The following is a 27,270-nucleotide window of genomic DNA, read 5'->3' on the forward strand; positions in this document are numbered from 1 at the left end:
AGACACTATAAATTTCAAATCAGTGGTCGTTAACGCGGTTGCCGTTCCTGGTGTTTAGTTTTGCGAACGCAATTCAAGAAATATCAAATGTAATTGTTTATAGATCAAACATGCGCCGAGCAGTTTACTTCAAGAGCATGACTCATGAGCTCTTAAATATTTCTTTGTGATGCTTTGCATTCAAATATATGGGGCGGTGGTGTAGTCGTGTAGTTGAAGGTATGATTCCCCTCATGGGTACAACATGATAAAGTCATTTCTGTTGTCCCACGCCGTGGTAGTGCTAAAGGTGACATAAGACTATACTCACTCACTTATTGTATGCTAATTGGACAAGCGGTGAAGTGGCATCTTGTAACACTCTGGATTCATATATATGATAATAATTCACTTATATAGCGCCCAGTATCCATCTGACCAGTTGCTCACTGGACGCTCTAATCAGAATCTGATTATCATATTATTATATATTTGTAATACTTGTTGTGTTTTCATTGTAAGAAGTTTAAAATAGTGCAGTTTAAAAAGAATTAAGATTCAGGTGCAAAACTCATAAAATATGAATGAATCTATGCACAGATGCCAGGCTAATGAAGACTGGTGCCTATTGTTCCCATGGTTATTTTAGACGATGTTTCTACGATTGTATGGACACAAAATGAAGACAAACTCCATTATTCAAGTGAATCATATTTTCATTCTTTAACAGAATGAAGTTATATAATTCACGTTTCAGTGAAGCTTCTCGTCGTTGTGGTTTAAACATGTTTATTTCATGAAAAAGCAGCGACAGAATTTTCATGAACTGGGTTGGTCAAGCAAGTTCTTAAAACACTAAGTACCAAATGTCATTCAAAGAAACTGTATAGTCTTTGTATAAACGCAATATTTGTCACTGGCAGTTGAAAAAAAGTTCATTTTGGATTTTTTTAATACTATATGTTTTTACTACTGGTAAAAATTATTTGTAACCATGTAGTCTATTCTTGAGGTCGTATAAATTAAGCCGTTCCTATTTCGTGACTGTAGTTCCTACATTTATATTCACCTAATTCGCTCAGAACAGCTTCCGGTTCCGTGAGACGTAGAAGAATAATTATGTTTTGATTTGTAAATCATTATCAAGTGAGGTTATTTAGGAGTGGGTGAGTACATTATCGGGTGTTATAATGTCATGATGGGCACAGGACTTTATATTTACAGTAAATATGCGGAAGGAAGATAATGTGACGAGACTATGATTTGAGTGAGGAAACGTGAAACAATATTTTAATAGTGGCGTTTGTGATCAGCTATCTTCTCCTACGTCCGAAGGAAACAGCTGAATCATAGTACCTAAATCTACTAATGTACAACTAACATGATCAAAGTCGATGTGAGGCATGTTTCGTGGGAAATAATTGCCGGTGAATAGGGGTGATGAATGAGGCAAAAGAACTACTGCGTTGGCGTTATTGCCAGTGAACTTGTCCGATTGCTGTAGCCATTGTTCGAGGTGCTATGAAGTGTGGTCTCTCTCTTTCTCTAACTGCTTCTCTCTCTCTCCCTACTTCTCTCCCCCCCCCCCCCTCTCTCTCTCTCTCACACACACACACACACACACTCATGACAATGCAAGTCTGCAGTTGGTTGCTGTATTTAACAACTTGTTAACTGTCTTAGAGACGATGACTCCAGACTCTAATAGATGTACTTTTGGTTAAGTGAACAAGCAGAATGGGAAAACTAGATGATGAATACATAGTTGAATTGATAGTTTTAGTCTAAGTATATCCATATACATCATATACATCCAGCAAAATCAGGATCATATATTCAGTCAGTCAATCATTCTCATGTCAAGTCAGGAATCTTTCTATGAATATGAAATATGCATAGCAGAAAGAGCATACATGTCAGTGACTGATGAAAATATGTCGTCTTTGGCTAAGAAGTTCTTTTCTTTCACTTAGGATCTCTCAGGAATAGTCAAAGTGTTATTCACTAAATAATATGACACCACCTATCCTCCATTATATCTTCTTGATATTCCAGCAATATCATGGTAAGGGACACCTTCGGCCTAATTAGTGAAGGCTTTAACAACAAGGCTGATCATTTACCACCACTGATCATTTACAGAAATGTTGAGTGGACATGTGCCCTTAAGCAAAAGACAACAATGAATCTTAGTTAGTAAATTAAGACTCTGTAGAATGTTTAGGCACGATAAATAGGTAGTGTAATTTGTAAATGATTGATGAGTTCTCCCTTTGTATAGAATGGTATTTTTAGGTTCTCTTCCTTGGTTTCAGCCGTAGCATGCTGTTAAGGACAAGTGGCCTAGTGTCTCTCTCTCCATTCCAATGCTAATCTACATGGTTGTGTTTCGTCTGGAGATCTCAGACGACTGTGAATTTCCCAAGGCCTTTCAACACTACTGTGGTGAGTTATGTATCATTGTTTGTAGGGGTGTAACAATGCATCAAACTATTGATTGATCATGATTGTGACTCAGGTGAGCCTCCGATAGTACTTCATTGCTAAGTGTATGAATTGATGATCCAATACATCAACACTCTATACTATTGCTTTAATTTGTTTTTTAAATAAAGGTAACTTGAAACCATGTTCTGTCCAACCTTCGATTTAGATTAATCTCTATTTGCAGTGAGGTACAGCATTGTGCGTTGATGTAATTGGGTGTCTAGTTACCCCTCTTACCATAATGGCAACAGATAGTGGGGATTTTGCAAAATTTGAAGTAGTATATAATATGGCAGCTGTAAGGGAACACTTCGGGTAAAAACAGATATAGTGTACAAGATGCGAGTTGCATGTTGGAAGTGTAAGATGATATTGAAGTATTGTTGAAATGTGCCTGATCATGTGCATAGGAGGCAGTCATAATGCGCTAGACTCAACCAACGACAAACAACACTCTCTGTGCTAAATGACAACTCTACTCTACTTTGGTTGTCAAAACAAACAAGAGCCATTTTGACAGCCGTTCTTGGACGTGTGGAAGATTTGCAACCATCCAATGTTGGCCAAAATGATTGGTTTAGGAACATGTTGAGTGTTTTGAAACCATGTTACACATTGTCAGATTCAGCCTTGCCTCATGCCTTCTGAGAGAGTCTTTTCCAGAGACATCATTGCAACAGTGTGCTACTCTTAAATCTGCACATGTGGACAGATTTTTGTTTCTAACGAAGAAGTTGACAGTTGGAATTTGGAAACCATGATTAAAAAATCATTACCTGCCTTTATCACACTTCATCATAATGAGAAATATTGCCATATGCCAATTATGTTTTACTTTTCAACTTGAGTTACCGAGTTATTTGATGACAGGTGAGTGAGTTGAGTGAGTGAGTTTAGTTTTTCACTGCACTCAGCAATATTCCAGCTATATGGTGGCAGGGGTCTGTAAATAATCAAGTCTGGACCAGACAATCCAGTGATCAACAACATGAGCATCGATCTGCGCAATTGGGAACCGATGCCATGTGTCAACCAAGTCAGCGAGCCTGACCACCTGATCCCGTTAGTCACCTCTTACGACAAGCTGAGTCGCCTTTTATGGCAAGCATGGGTTGCTGATGGCCTATTCTACCCCGGGACCTTCACGGGTCTGATGACAGGTCAAAAGGGTCCCAATCCCCCTCTCACGCTCACCCCCAACTCGCACCTTCAGGGCTCCAGAATTGCTTTGGCCAAGACATAACTCCGCTTTCATTTGATTCAGGGTTGGCATCTCTGGTACTGACCTGAAAGTTAAACAAATAAACTACTGAACACATTTTATCATTATGGTTTGAGTAGTTTAATTTTTAAATGAAGTTTCAGAAAATGGCAGTTCATCTAAAATTTGAATTTTGACTGAACTATTGCAATAGTTGTCACAATAGTAGCTTGCTGTAGTCTGTCATTAGTGTCAACATCACAATAGTAACATGCATTAGTCTACAGATATCACAATAGTTCCTTAGTCACCCCTGATTCTTTGTTTCAGTAATCAGTCTTTAAGGGTCAGAGAATAACCAGCTAGCTACCAGAAACTATGGGTTGATTTTCCTCGTAGAGTAAACTGTGTTTTTAAGAAGAATCAAGCTGTTGATCACTGGATTGCCTGGTCCAGACTCGCCACCATATTGCTGGAATATTGCTGAGTGCGGCATAAAACTAAACTCACGCACACGCACACTCTCACTCACCCACACACTGACTCACTCTCTCACTCACCCACACACTGACTGACTCACTCTCTCACTCACCCACACACTGACTGACTCACTCTCACTCACTGTTGCAGCCCCAGGCTACAAGGAGAGACAGGACATAGCAGAGACCAAGCTGAGCTATGCCTCAGTCCTGTCCCCAGCTACTGTAACATCTTCCCAGGAAGAATCCCCCAAGTTCAAAACAACAGAACCAATCCAGGCCCAGGTGGCAGAACATCGTGGTCTCAGGGTCCTGGATGATATAACACTCGAGAGTTTGGAATTCAAAGGTGAACTGTTGAACACAGTATCTATGTTGCCTTTCTTATTAAGCAACACATGTTCAAGCCTTATATATGTCATGCTTATCTATCTTGTCTATTGTCATTTTCAGACATTTATGGTTTATGTTATTGTCAACTTTATTTTCTGTGAATCTATATGCACTTGTCAATCAAATTACTTTTTCAACATATATTTGAGTTTTGTTTATATTTTTGAATGATGCATGTTTTTTGTTTTGGTGCATCACACTTTTTTGCGCTGCCATGATTATAACAATTTCTCATGCTATAATGAGGGTTGTGCCACACATACGTTGCATACACTTTGATGATTGATTGTTTGTAAAAGGAAATTGTATTTGATAGGCAAATGACAGGTTTTATAGTTGCTTTTTTTTTTAGTAAGAAAACATGAACAGTTTTGGGTGAGCATCCCAAAATCTATGAAAAAAGGCTATACAGGGAAACCTACCAACACCAACACCTGTCTAATCTATCACACTGTCAAAACCAGCATAAAATTTTGGTTCTGCCAATTTGGAATGAAATTATTATCATTATTCACATATTATTACCAAAGCATTGTCTTCAACAACTTTCCACTCTGAACAAACCATTTAACTGTAATTAACACTGTCTAAACCAGCATGGGTCTGAGAACTCCAATCAGGGACCCGTAATCCAATACACTAAATAATCCTCTTGGCAGGAAGTAGTGATTGCAGGGTGAAGCAAATGACCAATCCAATCAAGGACCCATAATGCAATGCTCTCTTCTTTGGATGCTAGATACGTAGTGACCGTGATTCAAATGCTTGTAGGATTACTGTGGGTATGCTTTATAAACATTGACAGAATGCATGAACTGTTCTCGAGTGAGTTATGTGTCAGAGAGTAAATAAATAGGCATCAGTTTTAGAGATAAAGAGATTGACGAGTTTAAATGGCAGCCATATTGGAAAAAGGATCATCACTGTCTAGTCCATTCCCTGTCGAAACATCCATTTTGTTTTGGTCCCATGGGGTGCTGGTTTACATAGGTTTCACTGTATAGATATCCTGATTGTATAGCAAAGCAATGTCAGAAAATAAAGGAGTCGTTTAGTCCTTGTTTGATGCTTTATAATTAGAATGTGGGGAAACTGAAAATAAGAACTTGTAACAGTGTTATGGTTGTGGTGCTGAAGACCGGACATTCATTTGAAATTTCTACATTTAAATATTTAAAAACAGAAATCAACCAATCTCTGATCAAAGGAAGGATCACTTTCATTCACTCACTAATATTGATATTAATGATAATGATGAAACTCTTCCACATGTACCATTACTTTAATTCAGACATACTGTTAGCTGCGGCAGACATGGAGGTCATCAAACAAAAATCTGCTAAAGAAAAGGAGAAGACTCCCGACACAGAACCAAGTCCTGGACCTTCCAAATGTCTGAATGACAGCACCGAGATTCCATATAAACCTGTACCCTCATGTGATACCAAGGCAGTGTTTGAGAGGGCAGGAAGTGCCAGACCCAAGAGTCACAGTCCGACCTCACACATGCCCTCTGCCATTCACTTCTTTAGCGGCAACCCATGTGTGGAGGTCACTAAGGGCATCCTGCATATATACAAGGACAGGTAAGTCTCTGTGTTATCAGGGTGCTGTTGTCAAATTTCTCCTGCTTTTGTAAGGCTTCCTTTCTCTAATATTTTGTTTTACACAATTTAATTTTTGTGTTTAGGCTCTGTCTGAAATTTAACTTGGACATGACTTTTTGCAAACTCCTTCTGTTGTCACCAATTTTCAGAGATCCATTCATTTAATCTTCACCACTTCCCTTCCCCTTGCATACTTGTGATGTTAAATGTTTCTTTGTGACATGGCCCATCAACATTGTCATCATCATTGGATGATGGAGGCGGTGGGGGAGCCAGATGGTTAAACTGTTCATTTGCCACACCAAGGACCTGGGTTTGATTCCCCACATGGGTACAGTGTGTGAAGCCAATTTCTGCTGTTCCACACCATGATATTGCCAGAAAATTGTTATAAGCAGCAAAAAACGAATTTCACTCACTCACTCACTCACTCACTCACTCACTGGGTAATGATGGAGATATGAAGTGGCAAGTTGTCAATCAATCAAGGGCCTTTGAATGAGCAGAGCATGTATATCTCTATACATACATCTCTGAATGAGATATTAATGCCGGTTTTCTCTGGAGATTGTTCAGCTATTTTGATATTTCAGTGAGCGTACCTCCCTTGATGAGGGTGTTGCTAGGAGTGAGATGATATGCATACTGGGAGTCCCGGCAACGCACACCATCCATGACCTGCTCATGTTTGCTGCTCCCATGAGGTTAGTGATGCCAAACACACCAGGAACAAGTTCTGGAAATCATGGAATAATGCTCAACATGTACCTGAATTATACTGAAATATTATGTGATGCGAATCACTGTTTGTCAACTTTTTATGAAAACTAACATGAATTGGGAACCATTTATTCATTTCATGCTGGTAGTTGCTATTTCAAAAATAGTATGTTAACTCACATAACGACTTCTAGCTAGTCTAAGTGGTGCCTTTTATTGCTGACATAATTATACTTATAGGTTTATGATTTCAGTGTTTTTTCTGTGGAAACAATTAGCCTGATATGACCTTTCTAGCAGAGGTTCTTGTTAAGCAGAAGCTAGTCATGCATTATTACAAATGTACACGAGGATGTATATTTTCAGCTCATCATCAACGATAGAATACATGAGGATCATTCGGTGTTCCATCCCAAACCAGTACATGGTCTTGCTCAAGTTTACTGATCAGGTGAGGAAACATTCATCAGGTGTTCTAAATCAGTCTCTCCCTATCTTACATTCAGCAGGTGTTCTAAATCAGTCTCTCCGTAACTTACATTCAGCAGGTGTTCTGAATCATTCACTCCCTATCTTACATTCAGCGTGAGCTCTAAATGGCATTCAAATATATAATAAAGTCAGCCAGGTGCATGTATTATTGCAAATGTTGTTCACCGTTGCCTTTCCTGATCCAGACTGGATTGTTTCACATGCAATATTACTAACTGTGGGATAAATTATAGTCTTTATTCATATTTGTCATGCTGTGTTGACAGAAATCAGCTGATGAGTTTTACACCCACTTCAACAACCGTCCGTTCAACTCCATTGAGCCCGACATCTGCCATCTTGTTTATGTAGCCAAGGTGGAGATTATGAAGGAATCTGAGGTAACCTGTAGAGCTGTACAGTGTTCTTGGTTTATCCATATACTGCAATATGCTCTTCAACTCATGCGTATTGCAACATTCTTCTATTTTTGTAATTTTGGTAAAAATATGCTCAATTGTATTCTGTGTCATTATATTCTTCTACACCAAAATTCATTCAAAAACGATGTTTTCCTTTGAAATTCATGGATAAAATGGCTGAGATGGACATAATAGAAAATGGTGGTGACTGAAATATTAACTTCATAATATCTTGTACATTGAATCTGCAGTTACTATCAGTGTCAAGTTCTTGCTTGATCACAGTGTTAGCATTTATCCCAAAAAGTTACATACCGGGGTATATTGTAATAAAGAAGTTGACGGGCCATAATACTATTCCCTTTTTTCATCACACCAACTTCTAAATGACACTCAAAGAAGTGACTCACGTCTAGACAGGACGATGTGTTCAAATATATAGAGAGTTGTACAGAGAGTAGCTTGATGTTTCAGGGTGCCACACTTCCTGTGCCAGGTTTGCTGGAACTGCCCACCTGTCCCGTCTGTCTGGAGAGAATGGTGAGTCACCTGGCGAGCACAGATCACTTTGCAGTTGTTGTTTGTAGGAGACTTTTGTTTGCTGAACATTTGTGAATATGGCCAGTAGTTTGCTGCCACTTTTTGTTCCCAGATTTGAAACTTACATCATGTGTAATGTGGGCACAGGTGGCCCCACTTGTGAAGGGCACTACAGTTCAGTGTGCAGATTTGCTACGCTGGGTTTCTTGCTATATTTCTAGGTTGATCAGAACAATAATAGCAGCAAATAATAGTAAATAAGTGTTGACAAAAAGGTCAAGATCATTGATTATGAAATACACATGAACAATCTTTTTCATACTAAGCAATATTTTGGTGTTTTGAAGATCGTGCTACATGGTTACATTTCACTTGATTTTAGACGTCACTACTGGCAAACAAGGATAAGATTGAATTGCACAGAAAACATGTTTACGAAAAGTAGGCAGTGCACAGCAGTGAGCAAACCCATTTGGTTTTTGAAAGGTAGAGGAGATGGAGGCTAGTGCACGTGCAGTGCATGGAAATGAAATTGAATCTGCATGTAGGTGTTTGCGAACAACCAGGGGCTACTTTGCTCACAGTGGCAAGCAGCAATGGGCAGCACTCATGCATTTTAATGCGGGTCATTGGTCGGGTCAGTGTTCCAAGTTATCCTTTTTTGCCAGTAAATGCCATTACATGATTGTAGTGTGTATTATATCTTTGATCCTTTGTCTCAGGATGAATCTGTGGACGGGGTGCTGACTGTCCTGTGTAACCACTCCTTCCACACCTCATGTCTGGCCAAGTGGGGAGACACAAGGTAGGCTGTCATACCATGATAACAACCTACATTACAACTCTGTCTTTGTTAATCAGTTTTAGTCAGATACGATAAATCTTTTCAGGTTATCTGGTTACAGTCTGTGGACATATCTATGGAAGTTTGAATTGGCTTATATCTGAGTATAGTGTTACGTCCCAGACTGACAGAATGATGAGCCAATCAGCCACCTAGGTTGTCAGTGCAGCCACTTGTGTTATTATGCTACATCCGCCTAATAAGTTGGTACAGTCAGTCATGTATTGTGTTGCATCAGCCCAATATGTTGGTACAGTCAGTTGTGTTATTGTGTTACATCCACCTAATATGTTGGTACAGTCAATTGTGTTGTTGTGTTACATCCACCTGATATGTTGGTACAGTCAATTGTGTTATTGTGTTACATCCGCCTGATATGTTGGTACAGTCAGTTGTGTTATTGTGTTACATCCGCCTTATATGTTGGTACAGTTAGTTGTGTTACATCAGCCTAATGTTTTAGTAAAGTCAGTTGTGTGATTGTGTTACATCTGCCTAGTATGTCAGTAAAGTCAGTTGTGTTATTGCGTTACACCTGCCTAGTATGTTAGTAAAGTCAGTTGTGTTTTTGCGTTACACCTGCCTAGTATGTTAGTAAAGTCAGTTGTGTTATTGTGTTACAACTGCCTAGTATGTTAGTAAAGTCAGTTGTGTTATTGCGTTACACCTGCCAAGTATGTTAGTAAAGTCAGTTGTGTTATTGTGTTACACCTGCCTAGTATGTTAGCAAAGTCATTTGTGTTATTTTGTTACACCTGCCTAGTATGTTGGTACAGTCAGTTGTGTTATTGTGTTTCATTAGCCTAATATGTTGGTACAATCAATCACATTATTGCGTTACATCATACTAATATGTTGGTACAGTCAGTCGTGTTCTTGTGTAGGAGTTACCAAGTATGTTGTTTCAGTCAGTTCTGTTTTTTGTTACAGCTGCCATGCATGCTGTTACAGTTAGGTGTTATTGTGTTGCAACTGCTCAGCACATCTGTTGTGTTATTGTATTTCAGCTGTCCTATGTGTCAGCTGTGGTTGTATCATCCATGGTTTGATATCAGTTATTGTATTCTTTGTACAGAAACCTTTTGAAGAACACACTGAAAGATTCTCACATTCATTGTGGACAACAACTTTACTAGAAGGATAGGATGACTTAGAAAGAGAAAGTGCAGGGTGCAAAATGAAAGGGGGGAACCAAACATCACAGGGCAGGGCGCTGCACCCTGTTAAAAATGCCTCGGGGGAAACATTAGTTACAGGGATTGGGAAAAGCAGGTGCCATGCACCATTAAAATGAAAAATGGCCCAATAAAGTGTTGAAGTTTGCTGTTGAAACAAGGGCAGTGGCATATTCTAAATTCAGAAAATGGCTAATAGTCTTGAAAATGGCCCATGACCAAAGTTGGCTATCCCAGTCCTTGCTAGTTGTGTTACAACTGTTCAGTGTGTTAATTGTGTTAATTTTATTACAGCTGCCCAGTGTGTCGGTACAGTCAGACCCCAGAGGAGGTGGCAGACAACCATTGCATGAAGTGTGGTTCAAACGAGGTGAGGCACTGACTTGAACAGTTGGCAGGAATATACTTGGGTGATCCCTGTGTTAATGCAGTTGAATGTGTCATGATATTATGTATTAATTGTATTACAGTATGGATGTTGTTTAGCAACTTAAAGGGTATTCTAAGGATTCCAGAAAACATGGCTACTGTGTCTGTGGTCAGGAAACAAATACTTGAATTGGTATACACCCAAATAAACACCTTGCGGTTAAAAGTTCCATGTAGATGTTTACCAGGGTCTTTTGAATTAAAATTTTAACTTTGCATTGAAGGCTAACAAATAAGGTCTCCTGTGATGGGAACATGAAAGAAATGATGTGAAATTAACAAAGCTGATAGGTATCTGTTTACGTACTGGGAGTGTCAGAATTAGTGTTTAGTTTTATGCTTCTTTTAACAATATTCCAACAATGTCACGGTAGGAGACCCCAGAAATGGGCTTCACCATTGTACCTTTGTGGGGAATAGAACCCAGGTCTTCAGGCATGACGAACAAAAGCTTTATTCACTAAGCTAGTTCCCTTATGAACAAAGATATTTGTGATTTATTCAGTCTGTCATTCTGTACAGTGAATGTACCTGTGATTAAGTTGCATTTGTAAATGGCTTGTCTGTTTCCTTCACCGCAATATCGTTAAACTGCAGTATTGTTTTGTCATGAGTCAAGTTAAAACACCCACCAGAGTTACTTCCCCTGTTATGGTAAAATATTAAGTCTGCGTGTTGTGTGTATGGTTTAAATCTGCGAAAAGCCTCTTAAAATATTCTCCTTACTAAAAGAATGGACACACTGACTAGTGGTGGATCCAACATCTTTCCTAACTTAATTTTCCTTGGATGGTGAACGGTGAGGTAGCCTAGTACTTGAAGTATTTACTCATGCCTCCAAACTTGGTTTATTTCACTAGATGAGTACAGTTTCTGGTGTCATGATATTGATAATTGAATATTGCTGAAAGTGTGTTAAAACCCAACCCAATTGTTCACTCACTCTTGTTTTCCCACAGAGCCTGTGGATCTGTCTCATCTGTGGCCATGTTGGATGTGGGAGATACGTCGGACTTCATGCCTACAGGTAACAATCCTCGCAGTCAGTCAGTCTCTTTTATGTTTGGAAAGGCCTGTGGAGATTCAGGGTTTGTTACCAAGCACACCATGCTTGTAGCAAGAGGTGATTGATGGATCAGGTGATCAGAGTTGGTGACTGGGTCGATAGAGCGTCATCATGTACTGAAGGTGTTGATCGATGTATACATTGTCAGTTACTGGATTGTCTGGTCCACACTTTATTATTTATAGGCTGCTGTCACATGGGAGAGCATTGCTGAATGCAAAACAACATACATTTGAAAACAGGAATAATAAAAATTTCATGAGGAATTATCCATATATTTAGAGGTGCATGTCTATGCACATTAATCATAAAGAGGTCCAGGGTCCCGATCCTAAAAGTGTTTTTAACTTCATGACCTGTCGTAACTCAATAGTTAATCACAGGCTTAGGAATATTGTATCACTACAAACACTTTGATGATTGAGAGACAGTTTTATATGTTGGAATGATTTTTGATAGTTTCTGTTATGTTTTCCAAAGATCCAGCAGAAGTTCTATTTTGACACATAGCTGTTTTCCTACAGACATTTCCAGGACACTAACCACACCTATGCCATGCAGCTTGGTAATAACCGTGTGTGGGACTACGCTGGCGACAACTATGTCCACCGTCTCGTACAGAACAAGTCTGATGGGAAACTGGTGGAAGTTGATGAAGGTGGAAACGTAGTCCAGGACGAGAAACTCGATTCCCTTACACTGGAGGTAAATTTTGAATGGAATGTCAGTTCACATAAGGCACAGTTAAAGCTGACCAGAACTCTGGTTTCTTTCATCTTACAAACCATTCTGACTACAAACGAATTGTTGCGTAGGCTGTCAGTCACTGGATTAGTTCTTTGAGTGGCATTGAGAAGTTGCTGTGATGAACAAGTAATAGTTCTATGGATATACAACCTTTTTATAACAATATATAAGTCGTGTTAGTGTATATGCTAACACCATTATCAAGCAAATCACCTGATTTCTGACCTTGACCCAAGTATTTACAGACTGTAATCATATAGCTGTAGTAATTGTGTGGGCAAGATTAAGCGAAAAGAAAACCCATAATACTTAGATGCTTGGTTGGCATTTTCGAAGATTGTACTTGATGAACATAAAGAATTTTCTTGATTTTATTTTCTTTTGTTGTTGGGTAACGTTGGATCCGAATTAAAGAAGGTGAAATCCAGGAAACTCTTTATGCCCATGATAGTCAACCCAATATTTAGGTGATCTTGATGCTGTTGCACTCTGCATAGTCAAGGTGAATTATGGATGGAACATCTGTCCACATTTGACAGTAGTAATTTCATCTGACTGCAGTTCTCTACCACTCATAGGAAAGATCCTTCACTTTTCTTTCATCGAACATGCCACACTAGCTAGACACAATGCTGGTCTGGTACTTATGTTGTATTCATGATTTCAGTACACATACCTTTTGACAACCCAACTGGAATCGCAGAGACAATACTTTGAGGAGAAGATGGAGGAGACAATCAAAGAAGCTGAGGAGAGGGTGAGTGTTCAGCATGTATTTTCAAGAGACTGCTTAATTTTCTTACACTAACACTTACCAACACTGTCATACTTCTGGGTCATAGCACCCGTGGAGATCTGGTGTGGAATAAATCTTCAGAAACCCATGCATGTCATTGCATCCCCATAGTGTAGACTGATGCTGATGCTGTTAATCACTTGATGTCTGGTCCAGACTTGATTATTTACACACTGCCGGAATATTGCTGAGTGCAGCTAAAAAACAAAACTCACTCACTCACTCTGGTCCATCATGAGTATTTTTGGAAATAGTTTGTTTCTATCAAAATTCTCACGGATTGTGTGAAGGTGAAGAAGCCGAACACCCACTGGTTGTTGTATGTTCCAGGTCCTGGAAGCCAAGGACAGATGGAAGAAGGTGAACTTTGAGCGTGAAATGCTGGCTAGACAACTAACAGATGTCAACAAGGAAAAACAGAGTCTTGACAAGAAGTGTTCTCATGTGAGTTAAGGGACAGTTGGCTTTATTGTCAATAATGAAATGTGCGACTGTATGGACAATATGTAGACCCTTACATAATTATAAAGCTAAACACATTTAAGCTTTCTTAACACACTTTAGCTTGAAAACAGTGCAAGAATCGACACTGAAATGTCGCTCTATGCAATAAACGAGAAGTTGCTGTCCATCACCAATTTCTAGAATGCTTGTCAGACATTTAGCTTTGTCTGTGGTCATAATTAAGCTAGAAGGTGAAAGTGTTCTTTTCATAAAGAGCTCTTCTGTTCTTTGTGGAGAAATAATTGAGGTCCCTGGTATCAAACACAAAAGCATCAAACCTCACTGTGCTTTAATTTTTAATTTACCATAATTTTGTAACACCGATTTGTGTTATTGTATTATTACGTCTTATCATTTGTTGGAGGTTTTGACTTTTGATGTTTGCAAAGCCTGCATTTCAAGTTGAAGAACATGTTTCAGTTTGCATTACAAACACAAATGTCCTGGCCACCACCAGTGACGAATAGCTGCAAAATTGCTGATGCAGCATATTCACTCTCTCTCACTCACTCACTCACTCACTCACTCACTCACTCACTCACTCACTCACTCACTCACTCACTCACTCACTCACTCTGAAGCTATCCTTTCAGCTCACATCAAAATCTACTGATGGGTAGGGCCGCGCAATATAATGGTTTACTGAGATTGACATCCCTTGAAGTTCCCTACTTTTGAAGCAGACGTACAGTACACTCACCCACATGAAGCCTCCTCGTTTCCCGCCACTGGTCACATGACCAGCCCACGAGACAGTTGGAGTCCTTGAGTCCCTATTCAGTGTTTGATATCCTTTTATTGTTTGGTCCATTACACAAAATTTTGCTTTATACGGCTTTGTCTGTAGTAATCATCATTACGATGTGAATTTGTTGGTAAATACCCAGATTTTTTTGTTGTTGAACATGTATTCATTAGGTGAGCATACGTTTTCACTGATGAAATTGTGCTCCTGGTGTAGGTTACAGCTGTCTGCGACTGTTCCGTGGTATTATGTCCTACTTGCACGGCTGTTTGTCGTTCCATTGTTCACTGTGAACTGTGAAGGAATTTTGTTTGCATTTGTTTACTATTCAAATATATGCAAAAAAAAATGTATGTAGGCTCTCTCAAGTCATATCTGGCAATATAATTCTTATTGTGTCTGATAGCCATGAGCTAACTACTGATGATATTCAGGTTTGTAGTCAATTGCCAGAGGTACCCTGGTGGCGCTGTCAGGATAGCATGGAGACAGGTCCCAGTTCCAGAAGAGGTCGTCGTCAGAACCGGTGTCATCTCAACTAAAGAAGCTAAAGTCATCTACATCCTCCAGCATTGATAGCAACCTTCCCAACGAACAAGACATCTACAATGAATCTCAACGCCTACTGCCTGAGGTACATAGCTTCAGGGAATCAATGCAACATGCAGTATCAGACTTTCATCTACTGCTTTTACGATGCAACCTTGAGTCTACTTTCAACGCAGACATTGACAATGTTTACACTCAACATGTCAGATGCTTCTGTGAATCTACAACCACTGCAGCATTTGGACATCGTCAGTCATCAACAACTACTACAGTCACCCTGCATAACGATTCGACAGCCTCAACAGTTCTCTCAGATGGAGAAGATACATGTTAACACTCCCGTTCATGAGGATCTGAAAGCTGAAAGGACTCACCGACTGCATCCCCCAATCGTCACAGATGTCGCCATCGTTTGGCATCTTCATTGGATGTGGTCTCCTCATGCAGACCTGCTTGGAAGCATTCACGGAATGAAGACCACTCCAGGGATTCACTGACTGCATCCCCTGATTGTCACAGATGTCGTCACTGTTTGTCATCTTCATCGGATCTGGTCTCCACATGCAGGCCTGCGTGGAAGCATTCACGGAATGAAGACCATGCCAGGGATTGAACATCACTACAATGTGTGGCGCAGGGATGATGTTCAACGAACCCTCTCCAACCACTTGTGAATGCATTCGCAGAATAATAGAGATGTCTTATCGCACAATCGGCTTCTTACATCAGAGGGAAAAGAAGTCATCTTCTCAGACGCAGCGATTACATCTTGGATTACAACTGGGCTAGACCTCACTTCACCATCGAAGGAGTCCAGTGCCCTCACTTACAAGATGATCTATGATCACTCGACATCTTGACCTGCCCACCGATTATGCTGATATCTATGATACAGGACATCTTACTTTCCGTACTGTGACAAAGTATCAGCATCAGCACATCCTCGGAGATTTACTCTACAACCAACTCTGCGACTGCGCTCAACTCCCCCTCAGCATTTCAGCAGGAAGAGTTTGCTGCATGCTTCATCTGGACACTATGGCTTGAGATACGAGTCGTCATCATTGTCATTCAAATCATACCATGACGTAAAGTCAGAATGACATCACAAATGAGCATCTTCAGATGCTACCATGGGAACCAGCTGAAATGGCCAGCTGATGACACTTCACGGCTGTATTCATACTCGATGTAAACGAGTGCAGACAGTAAAACCCCTTGGTTTACTTCTTTTGTTTACAATGTCGATAAACATCATATGTTGGCCAATTTCTGGGTGTTATTGAGTACTTGAAGCACGGGAATGCATTTGGAACTGACGGCGTTTATCTCTTAAATATGATGGTATAATCTTCAGGTGAAGAACACCAACACAACGACCGTGAAGACAGTCTACCTTGTCGTGTCGTGTATTGTGAGATGCAGAATGTATCCAAGTAGATGTTTTGTAAGAATGCCCGGATGTAATAGATGGAGCATGTGGCAGAACAATGAAAACTGTTGTGTGGTAAGTTTCAAGCTGGCAGTAGTAACTGAATTGTCATATTGCAAAATAACATTGGTGACGAGGATTTCAAACTCACAAGGAAGCCGAAAAAGGGTAAATAGCAACTTTGTTCAGTGACAAATCTGGAAAATGACTGAATTTAGCAATGTGCGTGTAATGCCGCCATTTGACCTCACTGGTGATGCAATCACAGTAGTAACTGAAGTGTCATACTGCAAAATAACATACCTGTGTCAGTATTACGAGGCGGAAGGTTTTGCGCACTTCTAGTCAGTCATTTATTCATGTGCTCACTCAAGTACCTTTGAGACAAGCCCGAACACTAGAGAGGGAATCTCAAGATTTCACGATGATCATTTGGCTGCAACACCGGTGACATCACATCTGGAATCTGATTGGTCTTCAAAGGACAACATCCTGCGCAGAATGCGGCTTGCATTCTCGTGTCTGAAAGGGGAGAAATACTGGACGTACTGGCGATCAGCAGAATCCAGTGTGGCCTGACCGACCGCCATTTCCTTTGGATTCTGTAAACATAATAAACATGAGTCAGAATAAGGAAAAACATGTAAATTTCTGAATAAAATAGATATTTTTTACTTGTCTTGACTCATGACATCAAGCATTCTAAACGCCCTTATCAGGCACACTGAACTACCAGTAATTCTCGTGTTGGGCTTATGAAATTACGGAGAGAGTGACAAATAGGGCTGGCCATGTGACCAATGTAGCAGGAAACAGGGAAGCTTCCTGTGGGTGAGTGTATTGTACGCTTCAAAAGAAGGGAATTTTAAGGGATTTCAAGTGTCTTCGCATAGATATAGGAGATAAGCATGATAAGCTTGCAATATACATCGCAGTATGAACATTTTCTACAAAACCCACCCCTACTGTGGTATACACATTCAGTCAGTAAGAATACTGTAAATGATGACATTTTTGCAAGCATGATGTTTTTGCAAATGACTTGAGCTCGCAAAAATATCCTGACACAATTTGCTGGTAGAACATAACAAATAATCAACAAACAACTTGCTCTATCATCGCTTTATTACTCACCAGTTCTTATAATTAATAACAGATGTAGACAATACATAAACTAACCAATGACAACAACATGAAGAAAGAATAATTACTAGCATTACTCATACTCACATGTCACATGTCAAACAATGGATGCTTGAACAAAAGTCACTCAGTATGTCTGATAGTCCAGACAGGCGCCAACCACACAACACACATTCTTTGTCCTTAGAGACTGTTTGAAAGGCCGAGACCATGCAGTGGGCATGGATAAGTTTGACACTTACTCGGAGATCAACAGCTCTTGTGATGACATTGTCTTTGAACGGTTTTAAGCTTATCTGGCCTTTGCAGCGTGTGTTGTTTTTAGGAAAACATCACTGATTGCAGGCACACAGATGTACTCCACTGAACTGAGTTCAAGATTAGCAGCAAATTTTAATATGTATGTGATAGGATTTACTTCAGTTAAAACTTTCAGATACAAGTTAGGTTTGAAACTGTCAAATAAAACTATGTTTTGAGAATTAGGCAAGTCGCAAAAATATTTTGACGCACAAAATTTGTTATTTACAGTATTACCCTCAACTGGTATTGCAGTTATTGCCATTTTTGCCATAATTCATTTAAAAATTGAATAAATTTTGTTCATATTCCTTGGCTGACAATTCAGCAAGGTCAGAATGAACTCATCTGAAAGGATGGATGAAATTTGTTAATCTATTGGCAGTACCATGAACGACTGTCCAAGTCATTGTCCCAGCTGCAGGAGGAACAGCAAATGAACACGTGTCTGCGGGAGAACCAGCAGCTGTGGCAGAACAAGGTCACTGCCCTGGAGAACAAACTCAAGGAGAGTATGGCGATCAAGGACAAGGTATGACACAATTGCCGTCTGACCCTCAGTAAACACCTTATGTCATGCTTAGTGGGTGGACTGTCTGAAATTGGTCCATAGTTACGAGGGTATAATGAACATACACAACAGAGAAGCCCAGTGAGCGTAACGAACATACACTCACTGGGTTTTAAAAGCATATGCTCATAGGCTGGGTGTTTAACCAGTGTCCACACATATACTAAGGATTTTACAAGGAAAAAATCAAAGACAAGGGTGTTAAATAGCATGCACTCACAGCATAGGGTTTAACAAGTACACTCTCTCTGACTAGAGTATGCTCACAGACTAAGGATTTAACAAATATGCACTCACCCACAGACTTAGGGTTTAAAAAGAATACTCTATTTGACTGGGATGTAAAAGAGCATACTTTCACACACTGGGGTATAAAATGGCATATGCTGAAAGACTAGTGAAAGTTAAAACACATTATTCACTCACAGATAAATTGGATGTAAACCACTTTTCACTCACAGACTGATGTGTAAGACAACCAGTATTTTCAGACTAGGTGTAAAATGACTTTCCCAAAATGACCATTGTGTGTTCTTTTTGCAGGAGGTGCGGGACCTTCAGGATCAGCTGAGAGATATCATGTTTTACCTTGAGGCCCAACAGAAGCTGTCCAACAACACTGAGGTCTCCCAGGAGGAGATCCAGGAGGGGCAGGTCATAGTGGGGGCTGCAGCAGCGCAGGCCTCGCCCACAGGGAAGAGATCACGGAAGAAGCAGAGGTAACAGAAGAGATCACCACCAAACAGAAGACGCTGATGCTGCTTCTAGATGTGTGTCATGTCCTACTGCTGGTGCACTAGTGGTGGCACTTGTGTCTTGGGAATATTGTGCATTAAAGAAAAGGTGCATCTCAACCAAAATCTTTTGTAGCACACGTGTGTCTTCAGAATCTGCTTCCAGATGTGTGTTTACAATGTGTTTTTGGGCAGATGTGTGTCTTCATCAACAGCTTCTAGCACAGATGTGTGTCTTCAGAATCTTCTGGAGGACAGATAGATCTTTTCCAAATTTGTTGTGTGACAGATGTGTGTCTTTAGAACCTGCTGTAGGACAGATGTGTGTCTACAGAATCTGCTATGGGACAGATGTGTGTCTGCAGAATCTTCTGTAGACAGATGTGTGTCTACAGAATCTGCTGTGGGACAGATGTGTGTCTACAGAATCTTCTGTAGACAGATGTGTGTCTTCAGAATCTGCTGTGGGACAGATGTGTGTCTACAGAATCTGCTGTAGACAGATGTGTGTCTACAGAATCTGCTGTGGGACAGATGTGTGTCTACAGAATCTGCTGTGGGACAGATGTGTGTCTACAGAATCTGCTGTGGGACAGATGTGTGTCTACAGAATCTGCTGTGGGACAGATGTGTGTCTACAGAATCTGCTGTAGACAGATGTGTGTCTACAGAATCTGCTGTGGGACAGATGTGTGTCTACAGAATCTGCTGTGGGACAGATGTGTGTCTACAGAATCTGCTGTGGGACAGATGTGTGTCTACAGAATCCTGTAGCATGGATGTGTGTCTACAGAATCTGCTGTGGGACAGATGTGTGTCCAAGAATATGTTATCAACATTGTATGTGTCTTGCAGATATCTGCTGCTAAGAGCAGTTTCAAAGTCTGTGATATTCATTATTCAACTCGCCAAATATTGAAGCATGGAGGAAGCATGGTGCTGTTGTGTCCTGTAATAAAGGCCCTCAGTTGAGGATTTTCCAGCTGAACACTTCTCTCTTCATTACATGTGTACACATGCTAGGCTTACATGTGAATCTGTTGTAATGCAAACAGGGGTAATCTACCATTACCCTTTCACCCTCATCTGATTTGATTGTGCACAACCAACCTCAAACTCACCACCTAGCTCAAATGGCACGTCAGTGTTATGAGTGAAACTTTGCAGGAACAACATCAGAGCATCTTAAATGAGCAAATAGATCGGCTTCTTTCTGTACTTCCATAAATGCATGTGATAAATGATAGACTGAAACATGGTAAAGACATCATTCTTGAAGTGTAATGAATCAACTTTCAGTGTTTATGTGATGTGATGCATAGTGACAGCAAAGGCTTGTCACTAATATTTCAGAACAATTCGCTGTGGCTGGCAAGACAACTGTATTCCAGCCAAAATGTCAGAGCAACAGAATGAGATAAACACTGATATCTCAAAGAGACTGATCATAGGAAAGAAGAGAGAAGTATCATGGATTCACAGGGTGAGAGGTTCTAGTCAGAATGTCAGTCATTGTTACATCAGATCATGTTTCTATCATGAACTTGGATTGACTGAGCATATACATGCCCAGTTCTACATACAATATCAGCAAAAATGCCCAGATTGGAACCAGAAAATAATTTGTTTTTTGTTTTTTTGTATTAAGTCCTAAGGGTTAATATATGGGCATTAAAATCACAGATAAAACCTTTTGGAAGTAATGGCTGTTGATCAGACTTTATCCATGGTCATTATCCACTTCATTGGGGGAGCATGAACTAGACCACATGTGGATCTGTTCTTTATGGAAAACCCTTGACTTTAACTCAGTGGGGAGAAAGTAACAAGTGGTTCTGTTGTTTAGGTGATGTCCCTTACGTAATGTTGATGTTAAGAGGATTTAGACATGGTAGCGTGTTGTTTCTGTGATATGTTTTATGGAATTGATCTATATTCATGGTCATGCAGATATTGGACCAGAGAAGGAAATCATGTTTTGTTTATATTTGATGGGTTTGTGTATCTTTGTTTTGCCTTCACCCAGAAATACATTGGCTGCTCTGAGGTGTGGTTACTATTTATCACCAACTGATGAAGCCATGGCTTGGGCATTCAGCCTTGGAACATTGAATCCACCTTGTAATCTGTGTTAAGAATACTCTGGTTTCATCACATCACACATGCAATGAATTGCTGCAAGATTGCTGAAACAGTGATAAACAGGAATCATTCACCCTCTCACTGTTATGTTTTTACATCTGGGAACCCATTTAACCCTGAACTCTAGAGTGGCTGTCAAGTAGCCTAGTGATTAAAGTATCCTATAGTCACAGTGAAAAACCAGTTTCGATTCCCCATATAGGTACAGTGGGTGAAGCCCATTTTTGGTATCCCCTGATGTTTCTTGCAAATTGCAATCTAATTGATTAGTATACAATGACATCTGTCAATCAAGTCAGAGAGCTTGAACACCAGATCCTGTAAGTGCCGTCTTATGACAAGCATGTGTTGCTGACGACCATTTCTAACCCTTCACAAGTTCTAGTTCATTTGACCTTTGTGATGCCTCATCGTACTGGCTGACTAAAACTAGATATGTTCATGCAACACATTAACAGGTTGTATTCACAGTAATGGGTACCTGATGATGATATGGTTTAGAATTGGTCTTCAGCAAAACATGCTTGTCAGCTTATAAGATCAGGTGTTCAGTATCGCTAACACATCATTGTATCGCAATTGTGTACAGTGACGCTCATGCTGTTGATCACTTGATTGCCTGGGGCCTGTTTCACAAAGCCTTAGATCTCGTGACTTTTCTTGTAGCATTTGTACCTAGTATACTGTAAGATAGGACTAGGAGGTGCAAATGCTAGGAGAAAAGTTACGAGTTCTTAGGCTTTGTGAAACGCACTTATGGTCCAGACTTCATCATTTACAGACTGCTGCCATATAGGTGGAACCAACCAGCCACATTGATGGAGGAATGTAATGTATACAAACGCTTCAAATATTGTCATCTGCGGTCTGTTGTTACTTGTGGGATGGATTGTGGAACTGTTATGACTCTAATACTGTTCACTTATAGCACACACGGACTTCAAGATTCACAGATGTATCAGTATACAGTGTGTTAGAATGTATGATTTGTTTTCAAAAGATGGTATTCGCTATATTCTGCTATAACCTGGACTGGTAATTATTCAAGCAGAAACTGAACTCAACAAAACACAATGCTTACAAGTTTGCGTAAGCGAGGCAAATAATTAAATTTGTTCGAACAGTGTCAATCTTGTCATTTCATGCAAATCACAGTACAAATTAGTATCACAATTTTCATCACTACTCAAATATGTGTCAGTATGTTAGTTAAGGATCTCAAATGTACCACAGGATACATCGTCGTAAGAGGCGACTAACGGGATCGGGTGGTCAGGGTCGCTGACTTGGTTGATATGTGCCATCGGTTCCCAATTGCGCAGATCGATGCTCATGTTGTTGATCACTCGATTATTTACAGACTGATCCATATAGCTTGAATATTGCTGAGCGCAGCATTAAACAACGACAAATTCCATGCATGCCATTTTGTTCAGGGACTGTGAGACAAGACTAAGGTGTACTTATTCCTTTAAGTTTATTAAGTGACTCTTTGAAACTCTCATGAAATGGAATGATCACCCTCCTCTTGTCAAGAGTGTACACCCCGCAACCCCTGCATATAACATACTGTTGTAGTTATAGTCATACATGAGTTATGTGTGAAGTTTAGTATATAAACATTGGTAAAAATGAACTTTCAAGTACCTAAATTTCAGAGGCTTTTTTTCACTGACTTGGTTGACACATGTCATCGGTTCCCAATTGCGCAGATTGATGCTCATGTTGTTGATCACTGGATTGTCTGGTCCAGACTCGATTATTTACAGACTGCCACCATATAGCTGGAATATTGCTTAGAGCAGTGTAAAACTAAACTCCCTCGTTCCCTCACTCACTCACTCACCACAGGGTGCATGTTATAGCAGGACATATTTTACTGTTGTTTTTTGTTATTAGTTTTTCATCATGTGTTTTTCTATTTTTCTCAGTTGTGAGTCGGGTTTAAAATTAGTCCCCAGGTACCTGTGCTTGCTGTTAGAAAAGATTAGGTGGTTGATAGGTTTTGTTTGGTCAGTCTTTATTGCCACATAGTGTTATTCCAGCTATATGGTGGTGTTCTGTAAATACTTGAGTCTGCACCAAACAACCCAGGGATCAACAGCATGATCATCAATCTACGCGACTGAGATACGATGATATGTGAAGCAAGTCAGCCAGTCTGACTATCTAAAGCTGTTTGTTGCCACTTACGACAATCATGTTTTACTGCAGACCAGTGCTAACCCAGATCTTCACAGATTGGATGGTCACATGACTAATTCACTGATTGTGTGGATTGTTGCTCATTATATCAACCCCTGGTCGGTCTGATCGAGACTCCATAATTACAGGCTGCTGACATTGCTGGAATAGGCAACAAACAAATAAACAATATTATGTTACAGATACACAGATGAAAAACAGGGATGTACAAACAATGTTTTTTGTTTGGGGGAGCATGGTGTGAATGCCTTGCTCACCAAATATGCAACAATTTTGTTTCCGTGTCTTTACTCTGTACTCTAGTAAATTATTATTGTGAGGCCAAATCCAATACACAATCATACAAACCCACCAGAAATCTACCACAGTGTGTGAAATTATCAGTTTTTTTAAAATTCAAAAACAGTTTTAAGACAGGAAATCTAGAAATCATTGTGTAAGCAACATGACCAGTGCTGGTTTATCTGTGTAGATTGCCATATTTTGAACAGAGAAGAAGGAGGTCTGCCGTCACCACGTTGCTTTACCAATAATCCTCAAATGATGTATATTTTCTTTGTGTTTCCAATCTTTTCTGCACAATTGTTTGTAATACTTCCAATAAATTTGTAAACAATCAACATTCCAAAGAAAGATAAATGATGACATTGTCCTGTGATGTAGTGTTCAATCATGTTAGTACATGTTAGAGGTGGAAGGTCAGAATTTGTTTTTGTCCTAATACTTATGGGCCAGTGCAGTAGCCCAGTGGTTCAAGTTTGATTCAACACATCAAATCCATGAATTATTGGATGTGATTCCCCCACTTCATTGCAGTAGGTGTGCCCTGTCATCATTTAGCTGAAGCAATGCTGGGAGCAGGGTAACACTTTGTCTTCAGTGAGGACTGGAATCTGTATTTCAAACGTTTATTTGCTCTTATTTTCTACAGTCACAAAAAACATAGTGTGGTTTACTTTGAAACTAGGCTTATTTTACTTTTATCAAGATATTCTTTTTTTTATTTTAGTAAACAAGCTTTTTTTTTGTAAGCATGTACTGTTTGGGTATTGTTTTTACAACAGGATAGTTTGTAATATGTTTGAACATAGTTAAAAAAAATTGAAATCTGATTTTGTACACAGGAATGTAGATGTAGTTTTGTTTTTGGTTTATGATGTACTGTTATCGCTGTGTTATCTACCTGTTATCCAATGTGTTTATCTCTTGGCTGTTAGCTTGACTCTATTGTCTTCATTATCTGATGTAAGATGAAGCAGAGTATTTGGCTAGGCCAGAGGTATCAAATGATAATATACCAAAGACAATATGTATGAGACAGGAAGAATGAGTACTGGCAAGTACAATAGGAGATTTCATTTAGAAAGCTGGAGCCATGAACCAGAGTTGTCAAATGTTAATACTGTTCAGACAGAAAGTGCACTGAAACAATGAAGGACCTAGAATGAGACAGCAAGAAGTAGTACTAGTACTGCACAATTGGAAGTATCATCAAAGGGTGTCAAATATGAATATGGCCCAGACAAGAAGTATACTAAAATAATGTTAGAATGAGACAGGAAGAATGAGTACCAATACTGTACAAAGGGAGCTCTCAGTCAGAGGTTTCAAATATGAATGTAACCCAGAAAAGAAAGTATATTGAAAGAATATAGGAGTGAAAGAGGTTATTATATGCCTTATCTTATAAGTAAACTGAAACAATTCAGGGCCTGGAGACAACAATGGCATGAGCAGAACTACTGTATGTTATTAGCCAGTATCTAATCTAGAGGTTTCAAATGTTAATATTTCCCAGACTGGAAATTAAACAATCCCTATAGGTCACAGAGAGGCACAACACGAGTTAGTAGCACAATAAAATAGTTATCCAAGATCATGCCATTTATTGTAACCTGTAGCATAATCTGTACTGCATCGTGCAATCAGTATTACATGTTGAAATATATCTTCAACATTCTCAGTGTTTTTGTGGTTATTGTTAGTCTTTTATGATGATTATTATGTGATGTTGACCTGTACCAAAAGAAATACACATTCACTTGTTTGTAAATGTCAGCTTAAGAATTAGATTTCAAAGATGCCTTAAACAAAACTTGACAGTGGGTATACAGAACAAAATTAAGATATACTGAAGTAAAAAAAGTGATGGGCCATGATTGTGTTTAGGAATGTTTTATTTTATTAAATTGTGTTGTTTTCACTTTTAAAATTTATCCTCTGAAATATTCATGGTGCCTATTTTTTTGTGTGTGATATACAATAAAACAACACCATTACTCACTACCACATTAGGTTATTACCTTCCTTAACTGTACCAGGATCTGCTGGATTTGGAACTGATAATGAAATTTGGTTTGTCATACTGTGAATATGGACTTCACAAATGTGATCCATGTAAACTTTTCGTAATATGGTAGAATCGGATGGTGCTTAACTCTTTTTTGAGTTGTATGTGCAGATACAGTTAATTTCTTGGATTCTAAATTGAAACAGGTACCCTGCAACCCATGCTTGTTGCGATTTACTGCACTGGATGATTCGACACTGTGATTTGGTTGGTTATTAGTCAACAATGTCGATAAAATCAGTCACTTGATTATCAGGTTCAGACTGTCATGTAGATTGTGACATTAACAACTGACAAATTGTTTTAAGTGTCTCCTGTGTTAGTCTTGGGTGGATGTTTGTGGAGAGCAGACCTAAACCCTGCTTTTTCTGTATGTCCACCTGAGTCAGACATAGAGTCCACCAATAGTAAGTTATGCTCACTGTTGCACATTTTCAGTGTATATTTGTTTCTCAGTGAGATATTTTATATATGAATGTATATACACATAGCCAGATGTATCTTGTGGATCAATTTTGTTGTTTGTTGTGTACATTTCTCAATAAATTATGAGAAAACATTACTTCTGTGTTGCTTTTTACTTGTTCTGAAGACAGTATGTCAAAATATCATTTCACTGTGTCACATGTAATTGTTGGTGACTGGGAGTGTGAATGAGTGACAGGATTTCAAAATATCATTTCACTGTGTCACATGTAATTGTTGGTGACTGGGAGTGTGAATGAGTGACAGGATTTCAAAATATCATTTCACTGTGTCACATGTAATTGTTGGTGACTGGGAGTGTGAATGAGTGACAGGATTTCAAAATATCATTTCACTGTGTCACATGTAATTGTTGGTGACTGGGAGTGTGAATGAGTGACAGGATTTCAAAATATCATTTACACTCGATATTATGAATACTAGTGAAGCGTTTCGCAACCACATGTAGTGTACATTTCACCCTCTTTGGCTACAAGACTATTGACTAAATAACAGTTGCGGTATACGAGGAGAAAACAAAAAGTAGTGAGTCTAACTATATTCTCAATGTCCAGTGTTTGTAAAGTTTCCATTTTATTCTGGAGGGATCATAACCAAGGCCATGTCCAAACTTTCACATCTGTGGGTAGGTAATATGGTTCACGAGATCGTCAAAATCCTTTCAGGTTATAATATTTGTAAAATAATTGCAGAAAATGAAAATGATATGTCATTTGGTACCTCTTGGATAATGGTATGTCCTCAGATAATATC

At 39.3% G+C, this 27,270-nt stretch overlaps 1 protein-coding gene across 1 annotated transcript; it reads left to right on the forward strand.

The window, feature by feature from the left end:
* Positions 1-1,029: 1,029 nt before the first annotated feature.
* LOC137272937 (BRCA1-associated protein-like) lies at positions 1,030-26,593 on the forward strand. The gene is made up of 16 exons (XM_067805401.1): positions 1,030-1,145; positions 2,295-2,424; positions 4,298-4,495; positions 5,831-6,125; positions 6,740-6,850; positions 7,233-7,317; positions 7,625-7,738; positions 8,234-8,299; positions 9,022-9,104; positions 10,613-10,688; positions 11,707-11,774; positions 12,338-12,518; positions 13,228-13,317; positions 13,687-13,800; positions 18,415-18,561; positions 19,144-26,593. Exons 2-16 carry the CDS (start codon positions 2,346-2,348, stop codon positions 19,321-19,323), a joined length of 1,887 nt encoding a protein of 628 aa, XP_067661502.1. The 5' UTR covers positions 1,030-1,145; positions 2,295-2,345; the 3' UTR covers positions 19,324-26,593.
* The last annotated feature ends 677 nt before the right edge of the window (positions 26,594-27,270 follow it).

The sequence above is a fragment of the Haliotis asinina genome, chromosome 1, assembly GCF_037392515.1.
Source record: "Haliotis asinina isolate JCU_RB_2024 chromosome 1, JCU_Hal_asi_v2, whole genome shotgun sequence".
Lineage (NCBI taxonomy): Eukaryota > Metazoa > Mollusca > Gastropoda > Lepetellida > Haliotidae > Haliotis > Haliotis asinina.